This window comes from Dromiciops gliroides, chromosome 6 (genome assembly GCF_019393635.1).
Source record: "Dromiciops gliroides isolate mDroGli1 chromosome 6, mDroGli1.pri, whole genome shotgun sequence".
Classification (NCBI taxonomy): domain Eukaryota; kingdom Metazoa; phylum Chordata; class Mammalia; order Microbiotheria; family Microbiotheriidae; genus Dromiciops; species Dromiciops gliroides.
The window spans coordinates 95,893,724-95,911,045 of record NC_057866.1 but is presented as its reverse complement, the minus strand read 5'-3'; the positions used below and the strand labels follow the sequence as shown (position 1 = coordinate 95,911,045).

The following is a 17,322-nucleotide window of genomic DNA, read 5'->3' as shown; positions in this document are numbered from 1 at the left end:
GTAGGGAGAAAACTTAAGGACTATCTAGTCTCTATTATTTGACAGATAGGATAACTGAGGAACACAGAAAGGCTGATTTCAGTTTCATCAGCACTTAAGATAATCTATTGTAATCATCATTCCTAGTGAAAGAGAGAATTAGACCCAATAGATTCCAATCATTTCAACAAGCCCTTACTATATGTCAGGTACTGTGGCTAGGCACTAGGGATATAATGACAAAAATGAAACAGAATCTACTGTCAAGGAGCTTACATCCTAATGGGAGAAAACATAAAGAGAAGTAAATACAACATATAAAAATAAATACAAAATATATACACAGCATTTGGAGAGGGGACAACACAGAAAAGGACTCTTGAAGGTGGTGGCAGTAGAGCTGAGCATTGGAGGAATCTACGGGTTCCAAGAGGAGGAGGTGAGGAAGGAGAGCATTCCAGACATAAGGATGGGAGAGATCATATCATGTATGAGGAACAGCAAGTAGTCTGGTTTGGCTAGAACACAGAGTATATAAAGAAGGATAAGGTAGAATTAATTATTCCTGGAAAGAGGGGCTGAGCCAGATTATGACAGATTTGAAATATCAAACACAGAAGTTTGTATTTTAACCTGCAGGCACTGAAACTGCTGAGCAGCCAAATGACCTAATCAAATCTGTGTTTTAGGAATGTCAACGTTGCCACAATGATGAACGAGAAAGGAAAGAAGCTAAATATGGATCGGTTAAGCAATAATCACAATATAAGGGAGATTTCTGAAGTCTCGACTGTAAAACTTTTCTCTTTCAATGTTATCTTCTTACCTGCCAAAATGGGTATCAGAGGAAGTTCCAAAGTATAAAATAATTGCCACAGACCACAAACCTGTGTTGTAGGAAAAATTCACAAAGACATTACTATTTTCTATTAATATACTTTATAGTAAAGCACACCAAATATGATAGTGAGAGAGCACTACAGATATCATTATGAAGAGAAATCACAAACTAAAGAGAATTTCACATTTTAATAACTGGAGCAAACAGTCTAAATACTACATAAGAAGTTTCAGCTAAAATGGAAATCAAATTTCAGTGGTCTTGAGTTCTCCCAAAATAAAATTTCTAACTATTCACTTCAATTCTATTTTATTCCATTGTTTCCTAATAGATATCAGGAGAAACTGCATCTGAGCAGAGCCTTCAGGCAAGGGGTCTATAGAAGGAGAGCTATTTATTTTTCAATCCATAGGATAAAGCCAGGCTCTTTTTGAAACTTTTCCTTGGGGGCTCCAGGATATAAATTTAGATCACTGCAGCCTTTTTGAGGCAGCTAGATGGCACAGTGGATAGAGCTCCAAGCCTAGAATCAGGAAGACATAAGTTTAAATTAGCCTCAGAAACTTACTAGTTGTATGACCCTGGGCAAATAACTTAACCATGCTTGCCTCAGTTTCCTCATCCGTAAAATAAGCCAGAGAAGGAAATGGCAAACTACTTCAGTATCTTTGCCAAGAAATACCAAATAGGGTCATGAAGAGTCAGACACAACAACAAAACCCAAGATTTTATCTACATTTTCTTTTTTTTTTTTTTTTGTGGGGCAATGAGGGTTAAGTGACTTGCCCAGGGTCATACAGCTAGTAAGTGTTAAACGTCTGAGGCCGGATTTGAACTCAGGTCCTCCTGACTCCAGGGCTGGTGCTCTATTCACTGTGCCAGCTAGCTGCCCCTATCTACATTTTCAAAAGGCAAAATTAGGAAATGTTAATTCTCACATTTTATATCAATGGCAGTATCTGAAATGAAGCAACCTAGTAAAAAATGTCCAGTGGATAAAGCACTGGCCCTGGATTCAGGAGGACCTGAGTTCAAATCTAATCTCAGATACTTGACACTTACTAGCTGTGTGACCCTGGGCAAGTCACTTAAACCTCATTGCCCCACCAAAAAAAAAAAAAAAAGAATAGATCCTAATAGATTTTAGGGCACTAGACATTATTGGAATTATTTTCTTTCCATAGAAACACTTATCCTCTAACTTAGTATCTTATCATCCCGGCCTCCTCTTTTGTAAAAGGACAGGGAAGTTACTTTATCTTATATCTTCCTATCTTATCCTTCACTTTCAGATACTGCAGGTAATATGGCTGCTTCTTGTGTTAAAAAGCTAGTTGAAAAGCATCTTCCTCACTTTCAACTAAATTAATTAAATATAAACATATTCAAATTCTTACCTTTAATTTAGAACAAAGATCCACTGTAAGTCTGTAAAGGATCCTCAAGTCTGAACATAGGTTCTGATAAAAAAAATCATAATATAAAATTAATAGGTAAACGATGGTGATACTTATCCCACTATAAAAGGCTATTCAAACCTAGAAGGCTTATCAAAGAAAACATTTCCCTCCACCCCACCAAAAAATAATACTAGCCTAAGAATTTTCTCTATCATATCTGCATCATAGCAACTGACAATGAAAGTTCAGTAACAAAAAGGGGAAAGGCAGGGCTCTTGCCAGTCATTGCCCCAGAGTGCAGAGCCTACAAATGGGCACCTGCTGAAGCCAGAAGGTGATTTGGGGGAGGTGGGATTAGGAGAGAATCAAAGTTTTCCCAGTGGTCAGCTAGTCAATAAATATTAAACACTTGCTATATGCCAGGCATAGTACCAAGCACTAGGAATACAAAAAGGTAAAAAAAAAAAATTTTAATGACAACAATGAGACAACAAATAAAAATTTACGGGATAGAGGCAGCTAGGTGGCACAGTGGATAAAACACCAGCCCTGGATTCAGGAGGATCTGAGTTCCAATTCGGCCTCAAACACTTGACACTTACTATCTGTGTGACCCTGGGGAAGTCACTTAACCCTCATTGCCCCACAAAAACAACAACAACAAAATATTTATGGGTACAAAGTGGTACTTAGGGGAAATGTATACCTCTAATTGTTTACATCAACACAAAAGAGAAAAATGAAATCAATGAACTAGGTATGCAACTAGAAAAACTAGAAAATAAACAAATTTAAAATGCCCAATTAAACACCAAATTGGAAATCCTGAAAATCAAAGGAGAGATTAGTCAAATTGAAAGTAAGAAAACCATTGAATTAATAAATAAAACTAGAAGCTGGTTTTATGAAAAAAGCAATAAAATAGATAAATCATTGGTTAATTTGATTTTTAAAAGGAAAGAAGAAAAACAAATTACTAGTATCAAAAAGCAAAGGGGTGAACTCACCACCAATGAAAAGGAAATTAAGACAATTATTAGGAACTATTTTGCACAATTATATGCTAATAAATTTGACAATCTATATAAAATGGATGAATACTTACAAAAATGTAAATTACCCAGATTAACAGAAGAAATAATATACTTAATTCAATCTTAGAAAAAAGAAATTGAACAAGTAATCAATGAACTTCCTAAGAAAAAAATCCCCAGGACCAGATGGATTCACAGTACTATATAAACTATTTGGGAAAACAAGTAAAAAAGGAGTCCTACCAAATTCTTTTTATGAGACAAATATGGTGCTGATACCCAAAGCAGGAAGAGCCAAAACAGAGAAAATTATAAACCAATTTCCCTAATGAATATCAAAACAAAAATTCTAAATAAAATACAACCAAAGAGATTACAGAAATATATCAAAAGGATCATATACTATGACCAGGTGGGATTTATACCAAGAATGCAGGGCTGGTTCCATATTAGGAAAACTATCAGCATAATTGACTATATCAATAACAAAACCAACAGAAATCATATGATTATCTCAATAGATGCAGAAAAAGACTTTAACAAAATGCAGCACCCATTCCTATTAAAAACACTAGAGAGCATAGGAATAAATGGAGCTTACTTTAAAATGATAAGCACTAGTTATCTAAAAACCATCAGCAAGTATTATCTGTAATGGGGATAAGCTAGAAACCTTCCCAATACAATCAGGGATGAGGCAAGGATGCCAATTATCACCTCTGTTATTTAATATTGTACTACAAATGTTAGATAAAGCAATAAGAAAAGGAAATCAAAAGAATTAGACTAGGCAATGAGGAAACAAAACTAACTCTTTGCAGATGATATGATGTTATAATTAGAAAATCCTAGAGAATCAACTAAAGAGCTACTTGAAATTATTAACAACTTTAGCAAAGTGGCAGTATACAAAATAAACTCACATAAATCAAGAGCATTTCTATATATTACCAAGAAAGTCCAGGAGCAACAGACAGAAAGAAAAATTCCATTTAAAATAACTGTAGACAATGGTGATAGACTTGGCTTTTCTCAGCAGTACAATGACCCAAGACAATTCCAAAGAACTCATGATGGAAAATGTTCTCCACATCCAGAAAAAAGAACTGTGGATTATGAATGCAGATTGAACCATACTGTTTCTACTTCTAGGCTGTTTTTTCCTTCTTTTTTGAGGTTTTTCCCTTGTGCTCTGATTCTTCTTTCACAATATGACTAATGCAGAAATATGTTTAATGTGATTGCACATATATAACCGATATCAGATTGCTTTCTGTCTTGGGGAGGAGGGAGGGAAGGGAGAGTGGGAGAAAAATTTGGAATTAAAAATTCTATGAAAACAAGTGTTGAAAACTATTCTTACATGTAACTGGAAAATAATTTTTAAAATACTTTTATTTTTCTTAAAAAGTTCCTAGGGGTAAGATAAAAAACATGCTTTTTACCTCCAAAAAATAATAAATAAAATAAAACTGTAGACAATATAAAATACCTGCTAACACAAACCCAGGAAATAAATAAACACAACTATAAAACACTTTTCACACAAAAAAGACAGAGCTAAACAATTGGAAAAATATTAATTGCTCATGGATAGGCTGAGCCAATATAATAAAATGACAATCCTACCTAAATTAATCTTATTAATACCATAATACCATAATCTTATTAATTCCATACCAACCAAATTATCAAAAATATTTTATAGATCTAAAAAATAATAACAAAATTCATCTGGAAGAACAAAAGCTCAAGGGTATCAAGGGAAACAATGAAAAAAATGAAAAAAGGTGATCTTGCAATACCAAATCTCAAACTATATTATAAAATGGTAATTATCAAAACAATGTAGTACTTACTGGCTAAGAAAGAAAGGTGGATCCATGGAATAGAATATAAATATAGAATATAAATTGCACAATAATAAATGACTATAGTAATCAAGTACATTAAAAACCCAAAGTTATTCAAGCTTTTGGAAGAAAAACTCATTACTTGACAAAAACAGCTGAGAAAACTGGAAGATAATGTGGCAGAAACTAGGTACAGAATTTCATACCACATACCAAAATAAGGGTTCATGGTTTACACATAAAGGGTGATGCCATAAGCAAATTAAGAGAGCATGGAATCATTTATCTGTCAAACTTATGGACAGAGAAAGGATTTAGAACCAAAGAAGATATGCAGAGTATTACAAAATGTAAAATAGATAATTATGATTATGTAGAATTAAAAAGCTTTTTCACAAACAAAACCAATGCAACCAAGATTATAAGGAAAGCAGAGAACTGGGAAAGAATTTTTATAAAAGATATCTCTGATAAAGGCCTCATTTCTCAAATTTGTAGAGAATTGATTCAAATTTATAAGACTATAAGTCATTCCCCAATTGAGAAATGCTCAAAGGATATGGACAGATTTCAGACAAAGAAGTCAAAACTACCCATAGTCATATGAAAAAATGCTCTAAATCACTAGTGATCAGAGAAATGCAAATTAAAACAATTTCTATCAGAAGGGCTAATATGACAAAAACGGAAAATGTTGGAGGTTGGAGGGGACGTAGGAAAACTGGGATGCTAATCCACTATTGGTAGAGCTGTGAATTGATCCAACCATACTGGAGAGCAATCTGGAACTATGCCCAAAGGGCTATAAAATTGTGCATACTCTTTGATCCAGCAATACCACTGCTAGGTCTATGTCCCAAAGACATTCAAAGAAGAGAAAAGGACCTTTTTTTACAAAAATATTTATAGCAGCTCTTTTTGTGGTGGCTAAAAACTGGAAATCAAGGGAATGCCCATCAAGTGGGTAATGGCTAAACAAGCTGTGGTATATAATTGTAATGGAATATTATTGTGCTATAAGAAATGACAAACAGGATAATTCCAGAAAAACCTGTAAAGACTTTACATGAATAAATGCTGAGTGAAGTGAGCAGAACCAAGAGAACATTGTACACAGTAACAGCAACATTGTGTGATGATCAACTGTGATAGACTTAGCTCTTCTCAGCAATACAATGATCCAAGACAATTCCAAAAGACTAATAATGAAGTATACTGCTTCCAGAGAAAACTGATATTGATTGAGCAGACTGAAGTATGCTGTTTTTCACTTTCTTTCATGTTTTTCTTTTACTCAAGTCTTCTTATACAAAATGACAAATATAGAAATGTTTCACACGGTTTACGTGTATAACATATCTAATTGTTTACTGCCTCAGAGAGGGGAAAAACTCAAAACTTTAAATAAAAAGGTTAATTTAAAAAAGATTTTGTAATTCTATAAAGTAATTACTTAAGCCCCCTTTTGGGGCTAAGAATTCCAAAAAGTGGTTTATCCCTCTTTTATAATCATGTATTTTTCTGCAAAGTTGTTCTTAAACCTGTAACTATTTTAAAAATGACTCACCACTATACTGTGTGAAGAACTACCACTTGTGTTATTCATTTTCATTGTGACTGATTCTTCAAAATATTTTCTTACTAAATCTTCAAAGGAAGAAATAGTATCACTAGGATCAAGAAGCCATGCTGCAATTCTAGGATCTAAAACCACAAAATCAGCAACTAAAGGAAAAGAAGAGGGGAAAAGTTATACAGAAATTTTTAAAAAGAATATAGAAGCAAAAAACCATGGAAGTAATCAATCTATCTTTTAAGTTTCTAAAAGGATATTAAATTTTGTTAACAACAAGGGAGAAATGCCACATTTCTGAAATACTGGTGTCTTGTGAGGAACATAATTTTGTGTATTTATATATGTATATATGTATGTGTGTATACATACACATGTATATTACACACATATACATGGGTACCTATATAGTATATTATAGAAACTGATATATGTGTATTTGTATATACTTCCTCTATTACCACAAAAGTGATTGACTGTTTTTATTAACCTAATTTTATAGATGCAAACTAACTCTGAACTGCATGCAACCTCTCCCTTTGTTTGAGATATCTCCTTACTTCTTCAATTATCAAGAATCATCTTCTTCTCTTCTCTATCAAAGGCCTTTTTTGGTGAGTGATCAGAAACACATCAAGTCATAAATTAAAGATAACAGCTTAAAATATTAGAGAGGTTCTTTCATGTTAAAGGGAAACAGATTAGTTGAGTTATGAACTAAGATAAAGAGAAAGGAACTTGGATTTGAAGTCAAAAAACTAGGATTGAATTCTGGTTCTGTCACTTGATAGCTATCTACCCTTGGGTAAAGCAAGTCACTTCTCCAAGATTCAGTATCCTAGTCTGTAAAATGAAATTAATAATAATTTTTAACTACCTACTTCAAGTAGATGTTATATGAAGATCAAGTAAGACGTGAACATTTTGTTGAAGCAGAGTTGCAGTAGAAAGAGAGTTTGATTTAAAGTTACAAAATCTGGATTCAAGTCATGGCTTTTACACTTACTCTATAAATACATGGGAAAGTGGTTTGACCTCTCTAAATCTGAGTTCCCTCATTTGCAAAATGTGGATAATATTAGTTGTACACCTGTCCCAAAGAGTTGTGAGCAAAGCAAGATAAAATAATCTAGTTCTACAGTTGCAGTATGTTTTGGTAGAAATAGCAGCTGGTTTAAACAGCAGGTTGCAGAAGACTTTTTAGGCAAAGGCTTTCCCATAGCCCCTAAAAGGCATACTGCTTGCAGTCACCTATTTCCTACAAAACACTTTCCATGCTAAATAACTATAGATACATATCCTAGAAAATTTTTAAAAAGAGATTTAGCTCATGGGAACCTCAAAGGCAACAAGTTGTTGACACCAAATTTAGCCTTTGTTATTACCTGTACACTAAGCTTTTTATCACACTGATGTTATCCTTGACTGATATCTTTAAGCCATATCAGTCCAAAAGTTTACTAATGTCCTATGGAGGCATGTATTGTGCATTAAAGATAATAAATAATGCCTTGAAGTTGGATCCAGAACACAGTTCCCTAATTTTCCCCTAGTTTCATTAGTGGCTTTACTTTAATCCCCACTTTTTAGGACAGGATCTCTGAATAACTTCTCACCAATATAATTTTTAATAAAAAAGTTTACAATTAGATGTTGTATGCTTAGAGCTCAGAGGAACCATAGGAGGTCTCATGTTGTGTCAGCAGTTTGGTTCCCAAAAAATCACAAAAGATTTAAGGCTGTTGGTATGTGCTTCAGGAATGAGAAATAGGCAAGAGCCATAGAGGGTACAAAGGCTGCCCACAGATAAGATTATAATGGCTTTACAAGATACAAAGTTTACATGATTAATAAACAAAAGAGCTATTTCATATTGAAAAGCCTTTTGTGGAAAGGCAGCAGGGTATGGAAGAAGGTAGCCTACTGTCATTGTGTTTGAGTTTGGCTCTGCCACTTCTTACCTGTATAACTCTGGACACAGCACTTCAATTCAATTGACCAAACTTTTATTGACTGCCAGCTATATACCAGACCCTATGCTAGGCATGAGATATAAAGACAAAATAATTAAACAGTCCCTGTCTTCAAGGAACTTACATTTTATTAGGGGTATTCACATAGGAAAGTAAATATGTATTCTGTGTGTTTATGACTTATATGTCAGGAGACGGCAAGATGTATATGAGAAATGGCAAATAGGCTAGTTTAACTGGAACACAGAATACATAAGGAGGAAAATAACATGCAATCAGTCTAGAAAGATAGGCTGGAAACATTTTGAAGAATGTTAAATGCCAAACAGAGGAGTTTATATTTTATCCTAAAAAGATCAAGGAATCACTAAAGCTTCTTGAGCAAGGGAGCAACATGACCAGATATGTGCTTTAGGAATATCACTTTGGCAGCCGCATGAAAAAAACAGGTTGAAAAGGGCAAAGACTACAGGCAAAGAGACCAGATAGAGCCTAAACAAGTGTAGTGGCCATGCAAATGGAGGGAAGACAATGAGCACAAAAGAATCAATAAGATATGGCAACTGACTGGATATAGGTTATGATGGAAAGTCAAAGTTGTGCATCTGGATGATTAGATAGTTGTGTCTTTGATAGAAATAGGAAAATTAGGAAAACAGTTTAAAAGATAAGTTAATGAGTTCCAGTTTGGACATTTTATGTTTGAAATGTCCAGGAAAAGGTGACCAGCAAGCAGTTAAAGATGCACATATGGGGGCAGCTAGGTGGCGCAGTGGATAGAGCAACAGCCCTGGAGTCAGGAGTACCTGAGTTCAAATCCGGCCTGAGACACTTAACACTTACTAGCTGTGTGACCCTGGGCAAGTCACTTAACCCCAATTGCCTCACTTTAAAAAAAAAAAAAGATGCACATATGGAGCCCAGGAGAGATGAATGCTGGTTATGCAGTTTGGGGATTTCTTTGCATAAAGATAACCAAACCCATACTCATACCAATGCCAATACCAGTAAAGAGTAGACAGAAGATCAAAGGGCACAAGGCAGAGCCCTGGAGTACAATATTTAGGTGATAAGACAATGATCATGATCTAGCTCAAGAGACTGGCTCTGCCACTTTCCTGCTGCATTACCATAGGCAAGGTGCTTAGTACCTGAGACTAGATGATTTCTAAGGAGCTCAGACATGAGTTATTAGCTGATATTCCAAAGTAGATAGTTCTTCATTATATAACATAGGGTCACAGAGTTAGAGCTGGAAGGGACTGCAGACCTTACTGAGTCCAAACTTTTTACTTTATAGATGAGGAAACAGAGGCTTAGAGAAGTCAAGTGACCTGTCCGGAGATGCCCAGTATTTGAACCCTCGTCTTATGACTACAAGTCCATCACACAGTCTCATATAGGGTCTTTTGAAACAAATGTATACAGCAATTCTCCACTAACTGGACTTCTGCATTTACCAAAACATTCCATTCCCGGACCATCCTCATGAGAATGAAATCTAAGTATAAAGTTGCACTTACCATGTTTCCAATGACCACAACTGCCATAAACTTGGAGGACTGTTTTCACAAACTCTTTAGCATTAAAGCAAACAACAGTATATTTACATTTCAGTATTTGAAACAGTACAGTTCTGTAAGGACAAAAATTATGTCATTAGTTTAAATACTTATTCATTTGAAAAAAATGTCATAATTGTATCACAAAACTGTTATTTGTTGCTGTTCAGCTGTGCTCCATTCTTCATGACCCCATTTGGGATTTTCTTGGCAAAGATGCTGGAGTGGTTTGCCATTTCCTTCTCAAGCTCATTTTATGCATGAGGAAAATGAGGCAAACAGGGTCACACAGCTAGTAAGTGTCTGAGGCCAGATTTGATCTCAGGTCTCCCTGACTCCAAATCCAGAGCTCTATCTGCTGTATCACTTAGCTGCCCTAAGGAAAAAAAAATCCAGGAGCTATTAATTCTACCTTAATTAGAATTATAATTTTACTTAGCTTCTGTTTACTTCATTTTCCTTATTTATAAAATGGGGATAACAATATCACTGACCTCCCAGGGTTGTTGTGAGATAAAATGACATAATTGTTAAGTGCTTAGCACTATGTTAATTATTCTTATCATCATCATCATCATCATCATCATCATCATTTTAAATCTGGAAGAGACCTCGAGGATCATTTAGTCTTACTCTCATCTGTTAGCAATAAAGAAACTAAGCACCAGTCAATTAATCAATAAGCATTTTACTATGTGCTAGGCACATATAGGGAGATACTATGTGGGGGGGATACAAGGACAAAAAAATGAAATAATCTGTGCTCTCAAGGGGACATAACAAGTACATATTAAAATAGTTACAAAATACATATAAAATAAATACAAAGAAGTTAAAAACAAGATAGTTGTGAGGGAAGATCAGGAATGGCTTTCTATAGAAGCTGGTATGTAAGCTGAGTTTTTAAAGTGAAGGACTCCATAAGGCAGAAGCGAGGGGCAATAGAGAACCACTAAAGTGATTTTCCTAAAGTACGTCAGCCCAATCATGTCTCTGTCTCTGTCTCTGTCTCTCTGTCTCTCTCTCTCACACTCACACACACACACACACACACACACACACACACACACACACACACACACACCTCCTCTATTGACCCCAGTGACTTCAAAGTCCTTCATAAGCTAACCCTCTTCCAATCTTCTTATACCTTCATCCCCTGACACATACTCTCTGAACTAGTAACATGGTCTCCTGGCTATTCCACAAACAAGATACTCCAGCTCTTGGCTCCAGATTTCTCTGACTGTCCCCCATGCCGAGAATGCTCTCTCTCTCTTTTCTCTGACTACTGACCTTTTTGGCTTCCTGTAAGTCCAAACTAAAACCTTCTATAGGAAGTATTCTCCATTTCCTATTGAATCTCAGTGCCTTTCCTCTGTTAATTATTCCTATTTATCTTGTATATATCTTGCTTCGTATATATTTGCTTGAATAGTGTCTCCCCCATTAGATTGTAAGCTCCTTGAGAAAAGAGATTATCTTTTGCCACTTTCTGTATCTCTGGCACTTAAGCACAGGGCACTGCACATAGTAGGCACTTAATAAATGTTTATTGAGTGAGTACATTCCAGGCATGGGGGACAGTGCAAACCCACAGAGACAGGAGATGGAAGGCCATGTGTGCAGAACAGAGAAAAGATCAATTTGGCAGAACCTTAGAGTCCAAGAAGGAGAGTAACATCTAATGAGACTGGAAAGACAAGATAAAATCAGGTGGTAAAAGACTTTAGAAACCAAATAGAGGAGTTTACATTTTATCTTAGAGGGAATAGAAAACAACTGAAATTTATTGAGAGAGATGTGACCCAGCTGTGGTATTCTGGCCTAAAACCCATAGTCCCTGACTCTCAATTACTAAAAATAAAATTTAATTAGAATTTCTTTCATATTCTTGTAGAGCATGTGGTACTATGTAAGGCACTTTCAAAAATAGTCAATGCTGCTAATCAATAGTTATCTAAATAGGTCATTGCTAGTAGCTGTTTTGGAATATTTGTCCTCACAGCCAGATTTCTAATATATAGAAATATGTAACATGGTTGACTCTGGCTCCACTCTCTCAAGAATCAGGCCTATTATATTTCTCTCCCTCAGGGTCCTTTGGTACCCTGAGGAGGTTGAAAAAAAATTCTTTTCTCTGACATTGGCTCAAGGCCCCACTCCCTGTGTTCCCCTGTGTGTTAGAGGTCAGTGTGATTAGTTCCATTTAACCACTTAACATCATATAGCTTTTACATAGGAATGTTTACTTCAATGATATAGCAAGAATATACATACAAACATTTCTTCCAAACATCTCTGGGATATAGTCTCCTCTCAGTCTCTACAGGAGTAGCTTTGAACCTTAGCTCAGTTCCTACATATCAATGCTTCCACCAAATTCATGTCCACATATGGCACAATTGTTGGATGAATCCTTCTAATAGTCTGAAGTCCTGAAGGTTGTTCCCAGAGATCACCATGTCTTCTTCAAGGTATTGACACTAAATTAGCTCTAACACCTGGCCTGGATTCCTAGACTCCTAGATACCAAATGCCAAGAAAACAATATGCACAGTAACTTTGTTGTTGTTGCTAAGTCATTTTCAGTCGTGTCCAACTCTTCCTGACTCCATTTAGGGTTTTCTTGGTAAAGATACTGAAGTAGTTTGCCATTTCCTTCTCCAGGTCATTTTACAGATAAACAAAGGAAGGCAAACAAGATTAGTGATTTGCCCAGAGTGACACAGCTAGTGTTTGAGACTAGATTTGAACTGAGGAAGATGAGTCTCAGAGCTCTATCCACTGAACCACCTAACTGCCTTATCACACAGTAACTATAACAATGTAAATGGAAAGAAACACACACACACAATCAAAACTCAATGTAGCAAAATGACAAAGATCAAGGATGATTCAAAACATGAGGACGCCACTAACCTATCCCTTTGTGGAGGAAAGAGGTGTACAAATACTGCACATTACAAATGTATTTGGACTTTTTCAATATGTTAATAGGTTATGCTGATTTTTTTCCTCTACATTTTCTTGGGTTTTTTTGTCTTTAAAAAATAATATTTGTTGGGGGCAGCTAGGTGGCACAGTGGATAGAGCGCTGGCCCTGGATTCAGGAGGATCTCAGTTCAGGTCCAGCCTCAGACACTTAACACTTACTGGCTGTGTGACCCTGGGCAAGTCACATAACCCCAATTGCCTCAAAAAAAAAAAAGAAAAGAAAAAATAATATTTGTTAAATGGGATGACTCTCTGGGAGGAGAAAGGGAGAAAATTATGATGCCCCCCAAAAAAGAAAATCAATAAAATTTTTAAAGAAAACACCTTTTGGGGGGGGGCAGGGCAATGAGGGTTAAGTGACTTGCCCAGGGTCACACAGCTAGTAAGTCAAGTGTCTGAGGCCGGATTTGAACTCAGGTACTCCTGAATCCAAGGCCGGTGCTTTATCCACTGCGCCACCTAGCCGCCCCCCGACAGTTTCTTGAAATAAGACAACAATGAAGTTTGTCACATCGATTGACTCTTCCTTTCAACTGAACATTTAGAAGTTGTTCTAGGGTTATTTGGCCTAATTTCAATATTGTAATATCTCTGGGAACAAGGAGGTCCAAGGAGAGGGAGATGGGGAAATGACCAGAAGCAGTCAGAAGTTTGCCATCTTACATGGATGTGGTTCATGATACCCCAAAACAATTACAATAATAATATCGAAGATCACTGACCACAGATCACCATCACAGAAATAATAATAATGAAAAAGTTTTAAATACTGTTAGAATTAACAAAATGTGACACAGAGACACAATGTGAGCACATGCTGGTGGAAAAATGGCACTAATAGACTTGCTTGATACAAGGTTACTACAAATCTTCAATTTGTAAAAAATGTAATATCTGCAAAATGCAATAAGGTGAAGCACAATAAAATGAGGTATGCCTGTATATGAAAAATTATAAGTACCTATACATGCTTTTCATTTTGGTTAATGGAAAGGTCCAGAAAGAATAAATGGTTTAAATTGCAAAGAGGCCACTTAAATAAAAGTTGGATCAAAATCAACATTTTTAAAATCAGACTTTAATTTAAATTGGATTCTTGCTAAATATATACATACATAAATAGACATACACATATATACATATGTATACAGATTGAAATTTAACTTAAAACTCTAGGAAATAGGGATTATAATTTCCTGCTACGTACTATGAAGTGATATGCATGTTTAACCTTTATTTAAGTTTTATAAATGGACCATAAACCATGTATATCTAGTCATATCCTACATACTACTGCTGCAATCAATATCATTTCATAATTAAATCTTTGGTAAACCATAACCAAACTATAAAAAAAAAAAATCTCTGCTTTTTGGCTTAAAAAAAACATTGTCACTGACTATCCCCTATAAAGTTATTTTTCCTAAAATCATTATTGCCCAGAACTTATCCACAGCTTTAAGATGCATTAGAAGCCTAATCACCTGAGGTTCTCTTGTAGATTAGTTAGAAAGATTACAGAAAACCCTTCTACCCAGTGTGAATCAGTGCTCATATCTAGATCACTGGTGTTAAAGGAAGATAGAAACAGGGGTTATAACAGAGGGGTCCCTAAGGGCTGCATATTTATTTACTTCATTTTAAAACATGTTGCTATTTGTATTTTATTGTATTTTTTTATTTTGTTAAATGTTTCCCAATTACATTATAAACCACATAAAGGTAATCTATTATAATTTGACATTTTAAATAATACCATAACTGGAACATAGACGGTATGTATATGGACTGATACAGATTTGATTATTTTTCATTTTCTTACCTGGCAAATTGATTACTCATCTCTTGCTCTTGTCTCCAAAGAGTATCATGTTCTATTTTTATGTATATATACCTATCATCTTTAGTAAATTCATCCATAATAGGTGGGTCTGTGTTTGATGCAGTAAAAGGATGGCTACTGTTGTCCAGTGGGCTCTTTATTAAAATAATGATTCCTTTTACCAATGAATTTAGATCCTGTAAAAATGCAATCAAAACAACAATTTAACAAGCTAGTGATTACCTTAGAGAAGTTTAGACTATCTACCCCCATCATTCACAGATGAAGAAAAAGAAGCTCATAAAGAGAAAGCAGACAGCCCAAGGTAACACAGGTAATGAGTATCGGGGTTAGGATCCAACCCAGACCCTCTGATTCCAGATACACAATTGAGTAAAGTATTTTATAAAACTTAAGATGCTACTGAAATGTAACTTACCATTGTCATTATCATCATAGTATTATTATTACTTATTATTATTATTATTTCTAACTTACTACTTGAATGTGATGTGCTGTACATTAAGCTCCTCTACCCAAGAAGTTGCAAGCCCCATATGATCAAACTGTAGATAGACACTAAATCAAGATCTGTCCATTGAAATATTCTTGGTCAAAATTTCCCTAGTCTATAACATTTTCTAAAATTAGCTACTATAATATATACTACATGGAACATAGTCAAATTTTATAAAATTATTTTGGAAAAGGAAGGTGCTTTTTAAAGGCAAAGCATAATCTAAATCCAAGTGCCAATCCCCCACTTTCTTTCATATATGTTCTTGTAAATATCTATGTCTTTCAATAATTTAAATAGCATTTTCTATAAAATTTTGACACTGAAATACACAAAATCTTCTGAAATTTAAATTGCAATGTGTGAACTATATATAATATTTAAACAGCAACGATATTTTATAAATCACATATTCAGTGCTTTTCCTCCCTTGTCTCAAAGATTTCTAACTGTACAGTGTATCAAGAGCTATTACTCCTATTGTAGACCATACACTACAATAAAAATATTTAAGCTTAAAATTCTATTAATATATTTTCTATTTTTAAAAGGGTATCTTACTTCTCAGTTGGCAAAAAATATCACTATTTACTGACCTTGTCATGTTTTAGCTGGGATGATCCATCCTGATAGATTATTGTGACTACCAGAGCAGCCGCTTGTTTTAGTATTACCATCAGTTGGCTTTTTTCCACAGGTCCCAAGGCTCTAACATCACAGACTGGGCTTTCAAAAGCTTTTGTCTCTCCTGAATTTTGATATTTTGTTTCAATTCCATTTCCCAACCCTTCCATTGTAAAACAATTCTTTGTTTGCTTTGACGAATGATTGTCTGTAGTATGCTTTCTTTTAAGGTTCTTAGCATCCTTATTTTCAATATTGTTGTTTTCCTTTAAGAAATACTCCTTCTTAATTTCCTTTTTCTGTAAATGTGAGGACTTGAAATTTAAAGGAGGAATTACACAACTGGTAAGGGACATTGACCCTGATGAATTATAGTCCTTGATATTAGACTTTTGGTTAGAATACCTAATATCAGTTGACTGAAGAGAGATGGTGTTGGAAACTTTTGGTGACTGGTCTGTTATAGTTACATAATGAGGACTCTATTGAAAAAAAATGTAAATGCTTCATTAGAAAACGATCTATGTATTTAAGTCACAAATGTAAACCAAATGTATTTCCTATAGAGTTTGTCTATACTAACTTATATGGGGATAATAAGACTTGTACTACATATCTCACAGGATTATGGTAAGGAAATCTCTTTGTAAACCTTAAAGAGTATAAAAATCTAACTTGCAATTATGGTACCTTTTATGCTAGATAAACTATATTTATATAAAAATACATGAAATTAAAACTAAATGTTTTATGAACATGCTGGTCTACATCCTTAACTAAAATCTTCCTTTGATACTTTAGCATCACATAAGGGTGTCACCTTGGCCTTTTAGAGTTTATACAAATAAAGCAGAAACCCTGGAAACTTCTACCAAATTAGAAAACTACTCACACTATGGCAATCATAAAATTTTTGTTTGTTTTTGTTTGTTTGGGGTTTTTTTTAGTTGTTTGTTTGCAGAGCAATGAGGGTTAAGTGACTTGCCCAGGGTCACACAGCTAGTAAGTGTCAAGTGTTTGAGGCCAGGTTTGAATTCAGGTCCTCCTGAATCCAGGGCCAGTGTTTTATCCACTGTGCCACCTAGCTCCCCCAATCACAATTTTTTTCTTTTCTTTTCTTTTCTTTTCTTTTCTTTTCTTTTCTTTT

General features: G+C 34.9%; 1 protein-coding gene across 1 annotated transcript in view; it reads right to left on the bottom strand.

The window, feature by feature from the left end:
* The window catches only part of POLN (DNA polymerase nu), a 345,265-nt gene that overhangs the window by 307,815 nt on the left and 20,128 nt on the right, over window positions 1–17,322 (bottom strand). The window contains exons 3-8 of the mRNA XM_043972229.1: window positions 16,148–16,657; window positions 15,035–15,231; window positions 10,177–10,289; window positions 6,675–6,832; window positions 2,218–2,280; window positions 806–866 (exon numbers count right to left, since the gene is read on the bottom strand). Of these exons, the coding sequence (XP_043828164.1) occupies window positions 806–866; window positions 2,218–2,280; window positions 6,675–6,832; window positions 10,177–10,289; window positions 15,035–15,231; window positions 16,148–16,657 (1,102 nt within the window). The remainder of the gene's footprint in view (window positions 1–805; window positions 867–2,217; window positions 2,281–6,674; window positions 6,833–10,176; window positions 10,290–15,034; window positions 15,232–16,147; window positions 16,658–17,322) is intronic.